Source organism: Phyllobates terribilis, unplaced genomic scaffold, assembly GCF_046119375.1.
Source record: "Phyllobates terribilis strain yellow unplaced genomic scaffold, ASM4611937v1 Scaffold_2__4_contigs__length_985480577, whole genome shotgun sequence".
Classification (NCBI taxonomy): Eukaryota; Metazoa; Chordata; class Amphibia; order Anura; family Dendrobatidae; genus Phyllobates; species Phyllobates terribilis.
Window position 1 is genome coordinate 963794010 of NW_027362762.1, and position 19504 is coordinate 963813513.

The following is a 19504-nucleotide window of genomic DNA, read 5'->3' on the forward strand; positions in this document are numbered from 1 at the left end:
TACACGCAGAGGGATCTATTATATAGAGTCATTACACGCAGAGGGATCTATTATATAGAGTCATTACACGCAGAGGGATCTATTATATAGAGTCATTACAAGCAGAGGGATCTATTATATAGAGTCATTACACGCAGAGGGATCTATTATATAGAGTCATTACACGCAGAGCGATCTATTATATAGAGTCATTACACGCAGAGGGATCTATTATATAGAGTCATTACACACAGAGGGATCTATTATATAGAGTCATTACACACAGAGCGATCTATTATATAGAGTCATTACACACAGAGGGATCTATTATATAGAGTCATTACACACAGAGGGATCTATTATATAGAGTCATTACACCCAGAGGGATCTATTATATAGAGTCATTACACACAGAGGGATCTATTATATAGAGTCATTACACGCAGAGGGATCTATTATATAGCGTCATTACACCCAGAGGGATCTATTATATAGAGTCATTATACACAGAGGAATCTATTATATAGTCATTACACGCAGAGGGATCTATTATATAGAGTCATTACACACAGAGGGATCTATTATATAGAGTCATTACACACAGAGGGATCTATTAAATAGAGTCATTACACGCAGAGGGATCTATTATATAGAGTCATTACACACAGAGGAATCTATTATATAGAGTCATTACACGCAGACAGATCTATTATATAGACTCATTACACGCAGAGGGATCTATTATATAGAGTCATTACACACAGAGGGATCTATTATATAGAGTTATTAAACACAGAGGGATCTATTATATAGAGTCATTACACGCAGAGTGATCTATTATAGAGTCATTGCACGCAGAGGGATCTATTATATAGAGTCATTACACGCAGAGCGATCTATTATATAGAGTCATTACATACAGAGTGATCTATTATATAGAGTCATTACACACAGAGGGATCTATTATATAGAGTCATTACACACAGAGGGATCTATTATATAGAGTCATTACACACAGAGTGATCTATTATATAGAGTCATTACACACAGAGTGATCTATTATATAGAGTCATTACAGACAGAGGGATCTATTATATAGAGTCATTACACACAGAGTGATCTATTATATAGAGTCATGACACACAGAGGGATCTATTATATAGAGACATTACACGCAGAGGGATCTATTATATAGAGTCATTACACGCAGAGGGATCTATTATATAGAGTCATTACAAGCAGAGGGATCTATTATATAGAGTCATTACACGCAGAGGGATCTATTATATAGAGTCATTACACGCAGAGCGATCTATTATATAGAGTCATTACACGCAGAGGGATCTATTATATAGAGTCATTACACGCAGAGCGATCTATTATATAGAGTCATTACACGCAGAGGGATCTATTATATAGAGTCATTACACACAGAGGGATCTATTATATAGAGTCATTACACACAGAGCGATCTATTATATAGAGTCATTACACACAGAGGGATCTATTATATAGAGTCATTACACACAGAGGGATCTATTATATAGAGTCATTACACCCAGAGGGATCTATTATATAGAGTCATTACACACAGAGGGATCTATTATATAGAGTCATTACACGCAGAGGGATCTATTATATAGAGTCATTACACCCAGAGGGATCTATTATATAGAGTCATTATACACAGAGGAATCTATTATATAGTCATTACACGCAGAGGGATCTATTATATAGAGTCATTACACACAGAGGGATCTATTATATAGAGTCATTACACACAGAGGGATCTATTAAATAGAGTCATTACACGCAGAGGGATCTATTATATAGTCATTACACACAGAGGAATCTATTATATAGAGTCATTACACGCAGACAGATCTATTATATAGACTCATTACACGCAGAGGGATCTATTATATAGAGTCATTACACACAGAGGGATCTATTATATAGAGTTATTAAACACAGAGGGATCTATTATATAGAGTCATTACACGCAGAGTGATCTATTATAGAGTCATTGCACGCAGAGGGATCTATTATATAGAGTCATTACACGCAGAGCGATCTATTATATAGAGTCATTACACACAGAGTTAACTATTATATAGAGTCATTACACACAGAGGGATCTATTATATAGAGTCATTACACACAGAGGGATCTATTATATAGAGTCATTACACACAGAGTGATCTATTATATAGAGTCATTACACACAGAGTGATCTATTATATAGAGTCATTACAGACAGAGGGATCTATTATATAGTCATTACACACAGAGTGATCTATTATATAGAGTCATGACACACAGAGGGATCTATTATATAGAGACATTACACACAGAGGGATCTATTATATAGAGTCATTACACACAGAGCGATCTATTATATAGAGTCATTACACACAGAGTGATCTATTATATAGAGTCATTACACACAGAGGGATCTATTATATAGAGTCATTACACACAGAGGGATCTATTATATAGACTCATTACACACAGAGGGATGTATTATATAGAGTCATTACACACAGAGGGATGTATTATATAGAGTTATTACACACAGAGGCATCTATTATATAGAGTCATTACACACAGAGGGATCTATTATATAGAGTCATTACACACAGAGGGATCTATGATATAGAGTCATTACACACAGAGGGATCTATTATATAGAGTCATTACACACAGAGGGATCTATTATATAGTCATTACACACAGAGGGATCTATTATATAGAGTCATTACACACAGAGGGATCTATTATATAGAGTCATTACACACAGAGGGATCTATTATATAGAGTCATTACACACAGAGTGATCTATTATATAGTCATTATACACAGAGGGATCTATTATATAGAGTCATTACGCACAGTGATCTATTATATAGAGTCATTACACACAGAGGGATCTATTACATAGAGTCATTACACAAGGAGGGATCTAATATATAGAGTCATTACACACAGAGTGATCTATTATATAGAGTCATTACACACAGAGGGATCTATTATATAGAGTCATTACACACAGAGCGATCTTTTATATAGAGTCATTACACAAGAGTGATCTATTATATAGAGTCATTACACGCAGAGTGATCTATTATATAGAGTCATTACACGCAGAGGGATCTATTATATAGAGTCATTACACACAGAGGGATCTATTATATACAGTCTTTACATTGAGGGATCTATTATATAGAGTCATTACACACAGAGGGATCTATTCTATAGAGTCATTACACACAGAGGGATCTATTCTATAGAGTCATTACACACAGAGGGATCTATTATATAGAGTCATTACACGCAGAGGAATCTATTATATAGAGTCATTACACACAGAGGGATCTATTATATAGAGACATTACACACAGAGCGATCTATTATATAGAGTCATTACATGCAGAGGGATCTATTATATAGAGTCATTACACGCAGAGGGATCTATTATATAGAGTCATTACACACAGAGGGATCTATTATATAGAGTCATTACACGCAGAGGGATCTATTATATAGAGTCATTACACGCAGAGGGATCAATTATATAGAGTCATTACACGCAGAGGGATCTATTATATAGAGTCATTACAAGCAGAGGGATCTATTATATAGAGTCATTACACACAGAGGGATCTATTATATAGAGTCATTACACGCAGAGCGATCTATTATATAGAGTCATTACACGCAGAGGGATCTATTATATAGAGTCATTACACACAGAGGGATCTATTATATAGAGTCATTACACACAGAGCGATCTATTATATAGAGTCATTACACACAGAGGGATCTATTATATAGAGTCATTACACACAGAGGGATCTATTATATAGAGTCATTACACCCAGAGGGATCTATTATATAGAGTCATTACACACAGAGGGATCTATTATATAGAGTCATTATACGCAGAGGGATCTATTATATAGAGTCATTACACCCAGAGGGATCTATTATATAGAGTCATTACACACAGAGGAATCTATTATATAGTCATTACACGCAGAGGGATCTATTATATAGAGTCATTACACACAGAGGGATCTATTATATAGAGTCATTACACACAGAGGGATCTATTAAATAGAGTCATTACACGCAGAGGGATCTATTATATAGAGTCATTACACACAGAGGAATCTATTATATAGAGTCATTACACGCAGACAGATCTATTATATAGACTCATTACACGCAGAGGGATCTATTATATAGAGTCATTACACACAGAGGGATCTATTATATAGAGTTATTAAACACAGAGGGATCTATTATATAGAGTCATTACACGCAGAGTGATCTATTATAGAGTCATTGCACGCAGAGGGATCTATTATATAGAGTCATTACACGCAGAGCGATCTATTATATAGAGTCATTACACACAGAGTGATCTATTATATAGAGTCATTACACACAGAGGGATCTATTATATAGAGTCATTACACACAGAGGGATCTATTATATAGAGTCATTACACACAGAGTGATCTATTATATAGAGTCATTACACACAGAGTGATCTATTATATAGAGTCATTACAGACAGAGGGATCTATTATATAGAGTCATTACACACAGAGTGATCTATTATATAGAGTCATGACACACAGAGGGATCTATTATATAGAGACATTACACACAGAGGGATCTATTATATAGAGTCATTACACACAGAGCGATCTATTATATAGAGTCATTACACACAGAGTGATCTATTATATAGAGTCATTACACACAGAGGGATCTATTATATAGAGTCATTACACACAGAGGGATCTATTATATAGACTCATTACACACAGAGGGATGTATTATATAGAGTCATTACACACAGAGGGATGTATTATATAGAGTCATTACACACAGAGGGATGTATTATATAGAGTCATTACACACAGAGGGATCTATTATATAGAGTCATTACACACAGAGGGATCTATTATATAGAGTCATTACACACAGAGGGATCTATTATATAGAGTCATTACGCACAGTGATCTATTATAGTCATTACACACAGAGGGATCTATTACATAGAGTCATTACACAAGGAGGGATCTAATATATAGAGTCATTACACACAGAGTGATCTATTATATAGAGTCATTACACACAGAGGGATCTATTATATAGAGTCATTACACACAGAGCGATCTTTTATATAGAGTCATTACACACAGAGTGATCTATTATATAGAGTCATTACACGCAGAGTGATCTATTATATAGAGTCATTACACGCAGAGTGATCTATTATATAGAGTCATTACACGCAGAGGGATCTATTATATAGAGTCATTACACACAGAGGGATCTATTATATACAGTCTTTACATTGAGGGATCTATTATATAGAGTCATTACACACAGAGGGATCTATTCTATAGAGTCATTACACACAGAGGGATCTATTCTATAGAGTCATTACACACAGAGGGATCTATTATATAGAGTCATTACACACAGAGGGATCTATTATATAGAGTCATTACACACAGAGCGATCTTTTATATAGAGTCATTACACACAGAGGGATCTATTATATAGAGTCATTACACGCAGAGTGATCTATTATATAGAGTCATTACACGCAGAGGGACCTATTATATAGAGTCATTACACACAGAGGGATCTATTATATAGAGTCTTTACATTGAAGGATCTATTATATAGAGTCATTAAACACAGAGGGATCTATTAAATAGAGTCATTACACACAGAGGGATCTATTATATAGAGTCATTACACACATAGGGATCTATTCTATAGAGTCATTACACACAGAGGGATCTATTCTATAGAGTCATTACACACAGAGGGTTCTATTCTATAGAGTCATTACACACAGAGGGATCTATTATATAGAGTCATTAAACGCAGAGGAATCTATTATATAGAGTCATTACACACAGGGATCTATTATATAGAGACATTACACACAGAGCGATCTATTATATAGAGTCATTACATGCAGAGGGATCTATTATATAGAATCATTACACGCAGAGGGATCTATTATATAGAGTCATTACACGCAGAGGGATCTATTATATAGAGTCATTACACGCAGAGGGATCTATTATATAGAGTCATTACACACAGAGGGATCTATTATATAGAGTCATTACACGCAGAGGGATCTATTATATAGAGCCATTACACGCAGAGCGATCTATTATATAGAGTCATTACACACAGAGGGATCTATTATATAGAGTCATTACACACAGAGGGATCTATTATATAGAGTCATTACACGCAGAGGGATCTATTATATAGAGTCATTACACACAGAGGGATCTATTATATAGAGTCATTACACACAGTGATCTATTATATAGAGTCATTACACACAGAGCGATCTATTATATATAGTCATTACACACAGAGGGATCTATTATATAGAGTCATTACACACAGAGGGATCCATTATATAGAGTCATTACACACAGAGGGATCTATTATATAGAGTCATTACACACAGAGGGATCTATTATATAGAGTCATTACACGTAGAGGGATCTATTATATAGAGTCATTACACGCAGAGGGATCTATTATATAGAGTCATTACACACAGAGGGATCTATTATATAGAGTCATTACACACAGAGTGATCTATTATATAGAGTCATTACACACAGAGGGATCTATTATATAGAGTCATTACACACAGAGGGATCTATTATATAGTCATTACACACAGAGGGATCTATTATATAGAGTCATTACACACAGAGTGATCTATTATATAGTCATTATACACAGAGGGATCTATTATATAGAGTCATTACGCACAGAGGGATCTATTATATAGAGTCATTACACACAGAGGGATCTATTACATAGAGTCATTACACAAGGAGGGATCTAATATATAGAGTCATTACACACAGAGTGATCTATTATATAGAGTCATTACACACAGAGGGATCTATTATATAGAGTCATTACACACAGAGCGATCTTTTATATAGAGTCATTACACACAGAGTGATCTATTATATAGAGTCATTACACGCAGAGTGATCTATTATATAGAGTCATTACACGCAGAGGGATCTATTATATAGAGTCATTACACACAGAGGGATCTATTATATACAGTCTTTACATTGAGGGATCTATTATATAGAGTCATTACACACAGAGGGATCTATTCTATAGAGTCATTACACACAGAGGGATCTATTCTATAGAGTCATTACACACAGAGGGATCTATTATATAGAGTCATTACACGCAGAGGAATCTATTATATAGAGTCATTACACACAGAGGGATCTATTATATAGAGACATTACACACAGAGCGATCTATTATATAGAGTCATTACATGCAGAGGGATCTATTATATAGTCATTACACGCAGAGGGATCTATTATATAGAGTCATTACACACAGAGGGATCTATTATATAGAGTCATTACACGCAGAGGGATCAATTATATAGAGTCATTACACGCAGAGGGATCTATTATATAGAGTCATTACACGCAGAGGGATCTATTATATAGAGTCATTACACGCAGAGGGATCTATTATATAGAGTCATTACACGCAGAGGGATCTATTATATAGAGTCATTACACGCAGAGCGATCTATTATATAGAGTCATTACACGCAGAGGGATCTATTATATAGAGTCATTACACACAGAGGGATCTATTATATAGAGTCATTACACACAGAGCGATCTATTATATAGAGTCATTACACACAGAGGGATCTATTATATAGAGTCATTACACGCAGAGGGATCTATTATATAGAGTCATTACACCCAGAGGGATCTATTATATAGAGTCATTATACACAGAGGAATCTATTATATAGTCATTACACGCAGAGGGATCTATTATATAGAGTCATTACACACAGAGGGATCTATTATATAGAGTCATTACACACAGAGGGATCTATTAAATAGAGTCATTACACGCAGAGGGATCTATTATATAGAGTCATTACACACAGAGGAATCTATTATATAGAGTCATTACACGCAGACAGATCTATTATATAGACTCATTACACGCAGAGGGATCTATTATATAGAGTCATTACACACAGAGGGATCTATTATATAGATTCATTACGTGCAGAGGGATCTATTATATAGAGTCATTACACACAGAGGGATCTATTATATAGAGTCATTACACACAGAGGGATCTATTATATAGAGTTATTAAACACAGAGGGATCTATTATATAGAGTCATTACACGCAGAGTGATCTATTATAGAGTCATTGCACGCAGAGGGATCTATTATATAGAGTCATTACACGCAGAGCGATCTATTATATAGAGTCATTACACACAGAGTGATCTATTATATAGAGTCATTACACACAGAGGGATCTATTATATAGAGTCATTACACACAGAGGGATCTATTATATAGAGTCATTACACACAGAGTGATCTATTATATAGAGTCATTACACACAGAGTGATCTATTATATAGAGTCATTACACACAGAGGGATCTATTATATAGAGTCATTACACACAGAGTGATCTATTATATAGAGTCATGACACACAGAGGGATCTATTATATAGAGACATTACACACAGAGGGATCTATTATATAGAGTCATTACACACAGAGCGATCTATTATATAGAGTCATTACACACAGAGTGATCTATTATATAGAGTCATTACACACAGAGGGATCTATTATATAGAGTCATTACACACAGAGGGATCTATTATATAGACTCATTACACACAGAGGGATGTATTATATAGAGTCATTACACACAGAGGGATGTATTATATAGAGTTATTACACACAGAGGCATCTATTATATAGAGTCATTACACACAGAGGGATCTATTATATAGAGTCATTACACACAGAGGGATCTATTATATAGAGTCATTACACACAGAGTGATCTATTATATAGAGTCATGACACACAGAGGGATCTATTATATAGAGACATTACACACAGAGGGATCTATTATATAGAGTCATTACACACAGAGGGATCTATTATCTAGAGTCATTATACACAGAGGGATCTATTATATAGAGTCATTACACACAGAGTGATCTATTATATAGAGTCATTACACACAGAGGGATCTATTATATAGAGTCATTACACACAGAGCGATCTTTTATATAGAGTCATTACACACAGAGGGATCTATTATATAGAGTCATTACACGCAGAGGGATCTATTATATAGTCATTACACACAGAGGGATCTATTATATAGAGTCTTTACATTGAAGGATCTATTATATAGAGTCATTACACACAGAGGGATCTATTATATAGAGTCATTACACACAGAGGGATCTATTATATAGAGTCATTACACACATAGGGATCTATTCTATAGAGTCATTACACATAGAGGGATCTATTCTATAGAGTCATTACACACAGAGGGTTCTATTCTATAGAGTCATTACACACAGAGGGATCTATTATATAGAGTCATTAAACGCAGAGGAATCTATTATATAGAGTCATTACACACAGGGATCTATTATATAGAGACATTACACACAGAGCGATCTATTATATAGAGTCATTACATGCAGAGGGATCTATTATATAGAATCATTACACGCAGAGGGATCTATTATATAGAGTCATTACACGCAGAGGGATCTATTATATAGAGTCATTACACGCAGAGGGATCTATTATATAGAGTCATTACACGCAGAGGGATCTATTATATAGAGTCATTACACGCAGAGGGATCTATTATATAGAGTCATTACACGCAGAGGGATCTATTATATAGAGTCATTACACACAGAGGGATCTATTATATAGAGTCATTACACCCAGAGGGATCTATTATATAGAGTCATTACACACAGAGGGATCTATTATATAGAGTCATTACACGCAGAGGGATCTATTATATAGAGTCATTACACCCAAAGGGATCTATTATATAGAGTCATTATACACAGAGGGATCTATTATATAGTCATTACACGCAGAGGGATCTATTATATAGAGTCATTACACACAGAGGGATCTATTATATAGAGTCATTACACACAGAGGGATCTATTAAATAGAGTCATTACACGCAGAGGGATCTATTATATAGTCATTACACACAGAGGAATCTATTATATAGAGTCATTACACGCAGACAGATCTATTATATAGACTCATTACACGCAGAGGGATCTATTATATAGAGTCATTACACACAGAGGGATCTATTATATAGACTCATTACGTGCAGAGGGATCTATTATATAGAGTCATTACACACAGAGGGATCTATTATATAGAGTCATTACACACAGAGGGATCTATTATATAGAGTCATTACACACAGAGGGATCTATTATATAGAGTTATTAAACACAGAGGGATCTATTATATAGAGTCATTACACGCAGAGTGATCTATTATAGAGTCATTACACGCAGAGGGATCTATTATATAGAGTCATTACACGCAGAGCGATCTATTATATAGAGTCATTACACACAGAGTGATCTATTATATAGAGTCATTACACACAGAGGGATCTATTATATAGACTCATTACACACAGAGGGATGTATTATATAGAGTCATTACACACAGAGTGATGTATTATATAGAGTTATTACACACAGAGGCATCTATTATATAGAGTCATTACACACAGAGGGATCTATTATATAGAGTCATTACACACAGAGGGATCTATTATATAGAGTCATTACACACAGAGTGATCTATTATATAGAGTCATGACACACAGAGGGATCTATTATATAGAGACATTACACACAGAGGGATCTATTATATAGAGTCATTACACACAGAGGGATCTATTATATAAAGTCATTACACACAGAGGGATCTATTATATAGAGTCATTACACACAGAGCGATCTATTATATAGAGTCATTACACACAGAGGGATCTGTTATATAGAGTCATTACACACAGAGCGATCTTTTATATAGAGTCATTACACACAGAGGGATCTATTATATAGAGTCATTACACGCAGAGTGATCTATTATATAGAGTCATTACACGCAGAGGGATCTATTATATAGAGTCATTACACACAGAGGGATATATTATATAGAGTCTTTACATTGAGGGATCTATTATATAGAGTCATTACACACAGAGGGATCTATTATATAGAGTCATTACACACAGAGGGATCTATTATATAGAGTCATTACACACATAGGGATCTATTCTATAGAGTCATTACATACAGAGGGATCTATTCTATAGAGTAATTACACACAGAGGGTTCTATTCTATAGAGTCATTACACACAGAGGGATCTATTATATAGAGTCATTAAACTCAGAGGAATCTATTATATAGAGTCATTACACACAGGGATCTATTATATAGAGACATTACACACAGAGCGATCTATTATATAGAGTCATTACATGCAGAGGGATCTATTATATAGAGTCATTACACGCAGAGGGATCTATTATATAGAGTCATTACACGCAGAGGGATCTATTATATAGAGTCATTACACGCAGAGGGATCTATTATATAGAGTCATTACACGCAGAGGGATCTATTATATAGAGTCATTACACGCAGAGGGATCTATTATATAGAGTCATTACACGCAGAGGGATCTATTATATAGAGTCATTACACGCAGAGGGATCTATTATATAGAGTCATTACACGCAGAGGGATCTATTATATAGAGTCATTACACGCAGAGCGATCTATTATATAGAGTCATTACACGCAGAGGGATCTATTATATAGAGTCATTACACACATAGGGATCTATTATATAGAGTCATTACACACAGAGGGATCTATTATATAGAGTCATTACACCCAGAGGGATCTATTATATAGAGTCATTACACCCAGAGGGATCTATTATATAGAGTCATTACACACAGAGGGATCTATTATATAGAGTCATTACACGCAGAGGGATCTATTATATAGAGTCATTACACCCAGAGGGATCTATTATATAGAGTCATTATACACAGAGGGATCTATTATATAGTCATTACACGCAGAGGGATCTATTATATAGAGTCATTACACACAGAGGGATCTATTATATAGAGTCATTACACACAGAGGGATCTATTAAATAGAGTCATTACACGCAGAGGGATCTATTATATAGAGTCATTACACACAGAGGAATCTATTATATAGAGTCATTACACGCAGACAGATCTATTATATAGACTCATTACACGCAGAGGGATCTATTATATAGAGTCATTACACACAGAGGGATCTATTATATAGACTCATTACGTGCAGAGGGATCTATTATATAGAGTGATTACACGCAGTGATCTATTATATAGAGTCATTACACGCAGAGAGATCTATTATATAGAGTCATTACACACAGAGGGATCTATTATATAGAGTCTTTACACGCAGAGGGATCTATTATATAGAGTCATTACACGCAGAGGGATCTATTATATAGAGTCATTACACGCAGAGGGATCTATTATATAGAGTCATTACACGCAGAGCGATCTATTATATAGAGTCATTACACGCAGAGGGATCTATTATATAGAGTCATTACACACAGAGGGATCTATTATATAGAGTCATTACACACAGAGGGATCTATTATATAGAGTCATTACACACAGAGGGATCTATTATATAGAGTCATTACACCCAGAGGGATCTATTATATAGAGTCATTACACACAGAGGGATCTATTATATAGAGTCATTACACGCAGAGGGATCTATTATATAGAGTCATTACACCCAGAGGGATCTATTATATAGAGTCATTATACACAGAGGGATCTATTATATAGTCATTACACGCAGAGGGATCTATTATATAGAGTCATTACACACAGAGGGATCTATTATATAGAGTCATTACACACAGAGGGATCTATTAAATAGAGTCATTACACGCAGAGGGATCTATTATATAGAGTCATTACACACAGAGGAATCTATTATATAGAGTCATTACACGCAGACAGATCTATTATATAGACTCATTACACGCAGAGGGATCTATTATATAGAGTCATTACACACAGAGGGATCTATTATATAGAGTCATTACACACAGAGGGATCTATTATATAGAGTCATTACACACAGAGGGATCTATTATATAGAGTTATTAAACACAGAGGGATCTATTATATAGAGTCATTACACGCAGAGTGATCTATTATAGAGTCATTACACGCAGAGGGATCTATTATATAGAGTCATTACACACAGAGGGATCTATTATATAGAGTCATTACACACAGAGGGATCTATTATATAGAGTCATTACACGCAGAGGGATCTATTATATAGAGTCATTACACGCAGAGCGATCTATTATATAGAGTCATTACACGCAGAGGGATCTATTATATAGAGTCATTACACACATAGGGATCTATTATATAGAGTCATTACACACAGAGGGATCTATTATATAGAGTCATTACACCCAGAGGGATCTATTATATAGAGTCATTACACCCAGAGGGATCTATTATATAGAGTCATTACACACAGAGGGATCTATTATATAGAGTCATTACACGCAGAGGGATCTATTATATAGAGTCATTACACCCAGAGGGATCTATTATATAGAGTCATTATACACAGAGGGATCTATTATATAGTCATTACACGCAGAGGGATCTATTATATAGAGTCATTACACACAGAGGGATCTATTATATAGAGTCATTACACACAGAGGGATCTATTAAATAGAGTCATTACACGCAGAGGGATCTATTATATAGAGTCATTACACACAGAGGAATCTATTATATAGAGTCATTACACGCAGACAGATCTATTATATAGACTCATTACACGCAGAGGGATCTATTATATAGAGTCATTACACACAGAGGGATCTATTATATAGACTCATTACGTGCAGAGGGATCTATTATATAGAGTGATTACACGCAGTGATCTATTATATAGAGTCATTACACGCAGAGAGATCTATTATATAGAGTCATTACACACAGAGGGATCTATTATATAGAGTCTTTACACGCAGAGGGATCTATTATATAGAGTCATTACACGCAGAGGGATCTATTATATAGAGTCATTACACGCAGAGGGATCTATTATATAGAGTCATTACACGCAGAGCGATCTATTATATAGAGTCATTACACGCAGAGGGATCTATTATATAGAGTCATTACACACAGAGGGATCTATTATATAGAGTCATTACACACAGAGGGATCTATTATATAGAGTCATTACACACAGAGGGATCTATTATATAGAGTCATTACACCCAGAGGGATCTATTATATAGAGTCATTACACACAGAGGGATCTATTATATAGAGTCATTACACGCAGAGGGATCTATTATATAGAGTCATTACACCCAGAGGGATCTATTATATAGAGTCATTATACACAGAGGGATCTATTATATAGTCATTACACGCAGAGGGATCTATTATATAGAGTCATTACACACAGAGGGATCTATTATATAGAGTCATTACACACAGAGGGATCTATTAAATAGAGTCATTACACGCAGAGGGATCTATTATATAGAGTCATTACACACAGAGGAATCTATTATATAGAGTCATTACACGCAGACAGATCTATTATATAGACTCATTACACGCAGAGGGATCTATTATATAGAGTCATTACACACAGAGGGATCTATTATATAGAGTCATTACACACAGAGGGATCTATTATATAGAGTCATTACACACAGAGGGATCTATTATATAGAGTTATTAAACACAGAGGGATCTATTATATAGAGTCATTACACGCAGAGTGATCTATTATAGAGTCATTACACGCAGAGGGATCTATTATATAGAGTCATTACACACAGAGGGATCTATTATATAGAGTCATTACACACAGAGGGATCTATTATATAGAGTCATTACACACAGAGGGATCTATTATATAGAGTCATTACACGCAGAGGGATCTATTATATAGAGTCATTACACACAGAGGGATCTATTATATAGAGTCATTACACACAGAGGGATCTATTATATAGAGTCATTACACGCAGAGGGATCTATTATATAGAGTCACTACACGCAGAGGGATCTATTATATAGAGTCTTTACACACAGAGGGATCTATTATATAGAGTCATTACACACAGAGGGATCTATTATATAGAGCCATTACACGCAGAGTGATCTATTATATAGAGTCATTACACGCAGAGGGATCTATTAGAGTCATTACACACAGAGGGATCTATTATATAGTCATTACACGCAGAGGGATCTATTATATAGAGTCATTACACGCAGAGGGATCTATTATATAGAGTCATTACACGCAGAGGGATCTATTATAAAGAGTCATTACACGCAGAGGGATCTATTATATAGAGTCATTACACACAGAGCGATCTATTATATAGAGTCATTACACACAGAGGGATCTATTATATAGAGTTATTACACACAGAGGGATCTATTATATAGAGTCATTACACACAGAGGGATCTATTATATATTATCTATTATATATATCTATTATATATTACACCTCTGTGAGTAATGACTCTATATAATAGATCCCTCTGTTTGTAATGACTCTATATAATAGATCCCTCTGTGTGTAATGACTCTATATAATAGATCCCTCTGTGTGTAATGACTCTATATAATAGATCCCTCTGTGTGTAATGACTCTATATAATAGATCCCTCTGTGTGTAATGACTCTATATAATAGATCCCTCTGTGTGTAATGACTCTATATAATAGATCCCTCTGTGTGTAATGACTCTATATAATAGATCCCTCTGTGTGTAATGACTCTATATAATAGATCCCTCTGTGTGTAATGACTCTATATAATAGATCCCTCTGCGTGTAATGACTCTATATAATAGATCCCTCTGTGTGTAATGACTCTATATAATAGATCCCTCTGCGTGTAATGACTCTATATAATAGATCCCTCTGCGTGTAATGACTCTATATAATAGATCCCTCTGTGTGTAATGACTCTATATAATAGATCCCTCTGTGTGTAATGACTCTATATAATAGATCCCTCTGTGTGTAATGACTCTATATAATAGATCCCTCTGTGTGTAATGACTCTATATAATAGATCCCTGTGTGTGTAATGACTCTATATAATAGATCACTCTGTGTGTAATGACTCTATATAATAGATCCCTCTGTGTGTAATGACTCTATATAATAGATCACTCTGTGTGTAATGACTCTATATAATAGATCACTCTGTTTGTAATGACTCTATATAATAGATCCCTCTGTTTGTAATGACTCTATATAATAGATCCCTCTGTTTGTAATGACTCTATATAATAGATCCCTCTGTGTGTAATGACTCTATATAATAGATCCCTCTGTGTGTAATGACTCTATATAATAGATCCCTCTGCGTGTAATGACTATATAATAGATCCCTCTGTGTGTAATGACTCTAATAGATCCCTCTGCGTGTAATGACTCTATATAATAGATCCCTCTGCGTGTAATGACTCTATATAATAGATCCCTCTGTGTGTAATGACTCTATATAATAGATCCCTCTGTGTGTAATGACTCTGTATAATATAGGAGTTTCACTTTTTGTATTGAAGAACTGAAATAAATTCACTTTTAGATGATATTCTAATTCTGTGAGATGCGCCTGTATGTATACCTGCTTATGCTGTCACATTATTATATTGTGCTGTCAGTTTCTTACCAAACTGGAAGTTGGAGTAGTTGGGGCAGACGTGGTAACAAGCGCTGAGGACGCCCTCCATGGTCAGAGCGATGCCCATCGTGTAGAAGAGGCCGAAATGTTTAGGTATCCCAAATTCCTGCAGAAAGATGAGACATCACCGAGATGTCACCTGTAACGCTCGTCCTCGGTGCTTATTATCTGTCAGGATCCAGCTATGGACCCCGGACCCTGCGCTGCGTCTGGCCTGGAGCTGCCGCCGTCATCCTGCACCCTCCCGCATCCTCACACAGGGGGGATTGCAGCGTCCACATTGCTGTCACTTGTCATCGCTCTCCCACTGTTCACCATGAAACGTCAGTGAATGGTCAGCGCTAGCTGTCGGGGAATGGTCGGCGCTCGCTGTCGGGGAATGGTCAGCGCTAGCTGTCGGGGAATGGTCGGCGCTCGCTGTCGGGGAATGGTCGGCGCTAGCTGTCGGGGAATGGTCGGCGCTCGCTGTCGGGGAATGGTCGGCGCTCGCTGTCGGGGAATGGTCGGCGCTCGCTGTCGGGGAATGGTCGGCGCTCGCTGTCGGGGAATGGTCGGCGCTCGCTGTCGGGGAATGGTCGGTGCTCGCTGTCGGGGAATGGTCGGCGCTCGCTGTCGGTGAATGGTCGGCGCTCGCTGTCGGTGAATGGTCGGCACTCGCTGTCGGTGAATGGTCGGCGCTCGCTGTCGGGGAATGGTCGGCGCTCGCTGTCGGGGAATGGTCGTCGCTCGCTGTCGGGGAATGGTCGGCGCTCGCTGTCGGTGAATGGTCGGCGCTCGCTGTCGGGGAATGGTCGGCGCTAGCTGTCGGGGAATGGTCGGCGCTCGCTGTCGGGGAATGGTCGGCGCTCGCTGTCGGGGAATGGTCGGCGCTCTCTGTCGGGGAATGGTCGGCGCTCGCTGTCGGGGAATGGTCGGCGCTCGCTGTCGGGGAGTGGTCGGCGCTCGCTGTCGGGGAATGGTCGGCGCTCGCTGTCGGGGAATTGTCGGCTCTCACTGTCGGTGAATGGTCAGCGCTAGCTGTCGGGGAATGGTCGGCGCTCGCTGTCGGGGAATGGTCGGCGCTCGCTGTCGGGGAATGGTCGGCGCTCGCTGTCGGGGAATTGTCGGCTCTCACTGTCGGTGAATGGTCGGCGCTCGCTGTCGTGGAATGGTCGGCGCTCGCTGTCGGGGAATGGTCGGCGCTCGCTGTCGGGGAAAGGTCGGCGCTCGCTGTCGGGGAATGGTCGGCGCTCGCTGTCGGGGAATGGTCGGCGCTCGCTGTCGGGGAATGGTCGGCGCTCGCTGTCGGGGAATGGTCGGCGCTCGCTGTCGGGGAAAGGTCGGCGCTCGCTGTCGGGGAATGGTCGGCGCTCGCTGTCGGTGAATGGTCGGCGCTCGCTGTCGTGGAATGGTCGGCGCTCGCTGTCGGGGAATGGTCGGCGCTCGCTGTCGGTGAATGGTCGGCGCTCGCTGTCGGTGAATGGTCGGCGCTCGCTGTCGGTGAATGGTCGGCGCTCGCTGTCGGGGAATGGTCGGCGCTCGCTGTCGGGGAATGGTCGGCGCTCGCTGTCGGTGAATGGTCGGCGCTCGCTGTCGGGGAATTGTCGGCGCTCGCTGTCGGGGAATTGTCGGCGCTCGCTGTCGGGGAATGGTCGGCGCTCGCTGTCGGGGAATGGTCGGCGCTCGCTGTCGGGGAATGGTCGGCGCTCGCTGTCGGGGAATGGTCGGCGCTCGCTGTCGGGGAATGGTCGGCGCTCGCTGTCGGGGAATGGTCGGCGCTAGCTGTCGGGGAATGGTCGGCGCTAGCTGTCGGGGAATGGTCGGCGCTCGCTGTCGGGGAATGGTCGGCGCTCGCTGTCGGGGAATGGTCGGCGCTCGCTGTTGGGGAATGGTCGGCGCTCGCTGTCGGGGAATGGTCGGCGCTCGCTGTCGGGGAATGGTCGGCGCTCGCTGTCGGGGAATTGTCGGCTCTCACTGTCGGTGAATGGTCAGCGCTAGCTGTCGGGGAATGGTCGGCGCTCGCTGTCGGGGAATGGTCGGCGCTCACTGTCGGGGAATGGTCGGCGCTCACTGTCGGGGAATGGTCGGCGCTCGCTGTCGGGGAATTGTCGGCTCTCACTGTCGGTGAATGGTCGGCGCTCGCTGTCGGGGAATGGTCGGCGCTCGCTGTCGGGGAATGGTCGGCGCTCGCTGTCGGGGAATGGTCGGCGCTCGCTGTCGGGGAATGGTCGGCGCTCGCTGTCGGGGAATGGTCGGCGCTCGCTGTCGGGGAATGGTCGGCGCTCACTGTCGGGGAATGGTCGGCGCTCACTGTCGGGGAATGGTCGGCGCTCGCTGTCGGGGAATGGTCGGCGCTCGCTGTCGGGGAATGGTCGGCGCTCGCTGTCGGGGAATGGTCGGCGCTCGCTGTCGGGGAATGGTCGGCGCTCGCTGTCGGGGAATGGTCGGCGCTCGCTGTCGGGGAATGGTCGGCGCTCGCTGTCGGGGAATGGTCGGCGCTCGCTGTCGGGGAATTGTCGGCTCTCGCTGTCGGGGAATGGTCGGCGCTCGCTGTCGGGGAATGGTCGGCGCTCGCTGTCGGGGAATGGTAAGCGCTAGCTGTCGGGGAATGGTCGGCGCTAGCTGTCGGGGAATGGTCGGCGCTAGCTGTCGGGGAATGGTCGGCGCTAGCTGTCGGGGAATGGTCGGCGCTCGCTGTCGGGGAATGGTCGGCGCTCGCTGTCGGGGAATGGTCGGCGCTCGCTGTCGGGGAATGGTCGGCGCTCGCTGTCGGGGAATTGTC

The 19504-nt window shown here is 39.3% G+C and overlaps 1 protein-coding gene across 2 annotated transcripts in view; it reads right to left on the reverse strand.

Annotated features, from left to right (window-relative positions):
• The window catches only part of SIDT1 (SID1 transmembrane family member 1), a 294206-nt gene that overhangs the window by 153188 nt on the left and 121514 nt on the right, over window positions 1-19504 (reverse strand). For both annotated transcript variants that reach the window (XM_073668654.1, XM_073668653.1), the window contains exon 18: window positions 16732-16849. In XM_073668654.1, the coding sequence (XP_073524755.1) occupies window positions 16732-16849 (118 nt within the window). The remainder of the gene's footprint in view (window positions 1-16731; window positions 16850-19504) is intronic.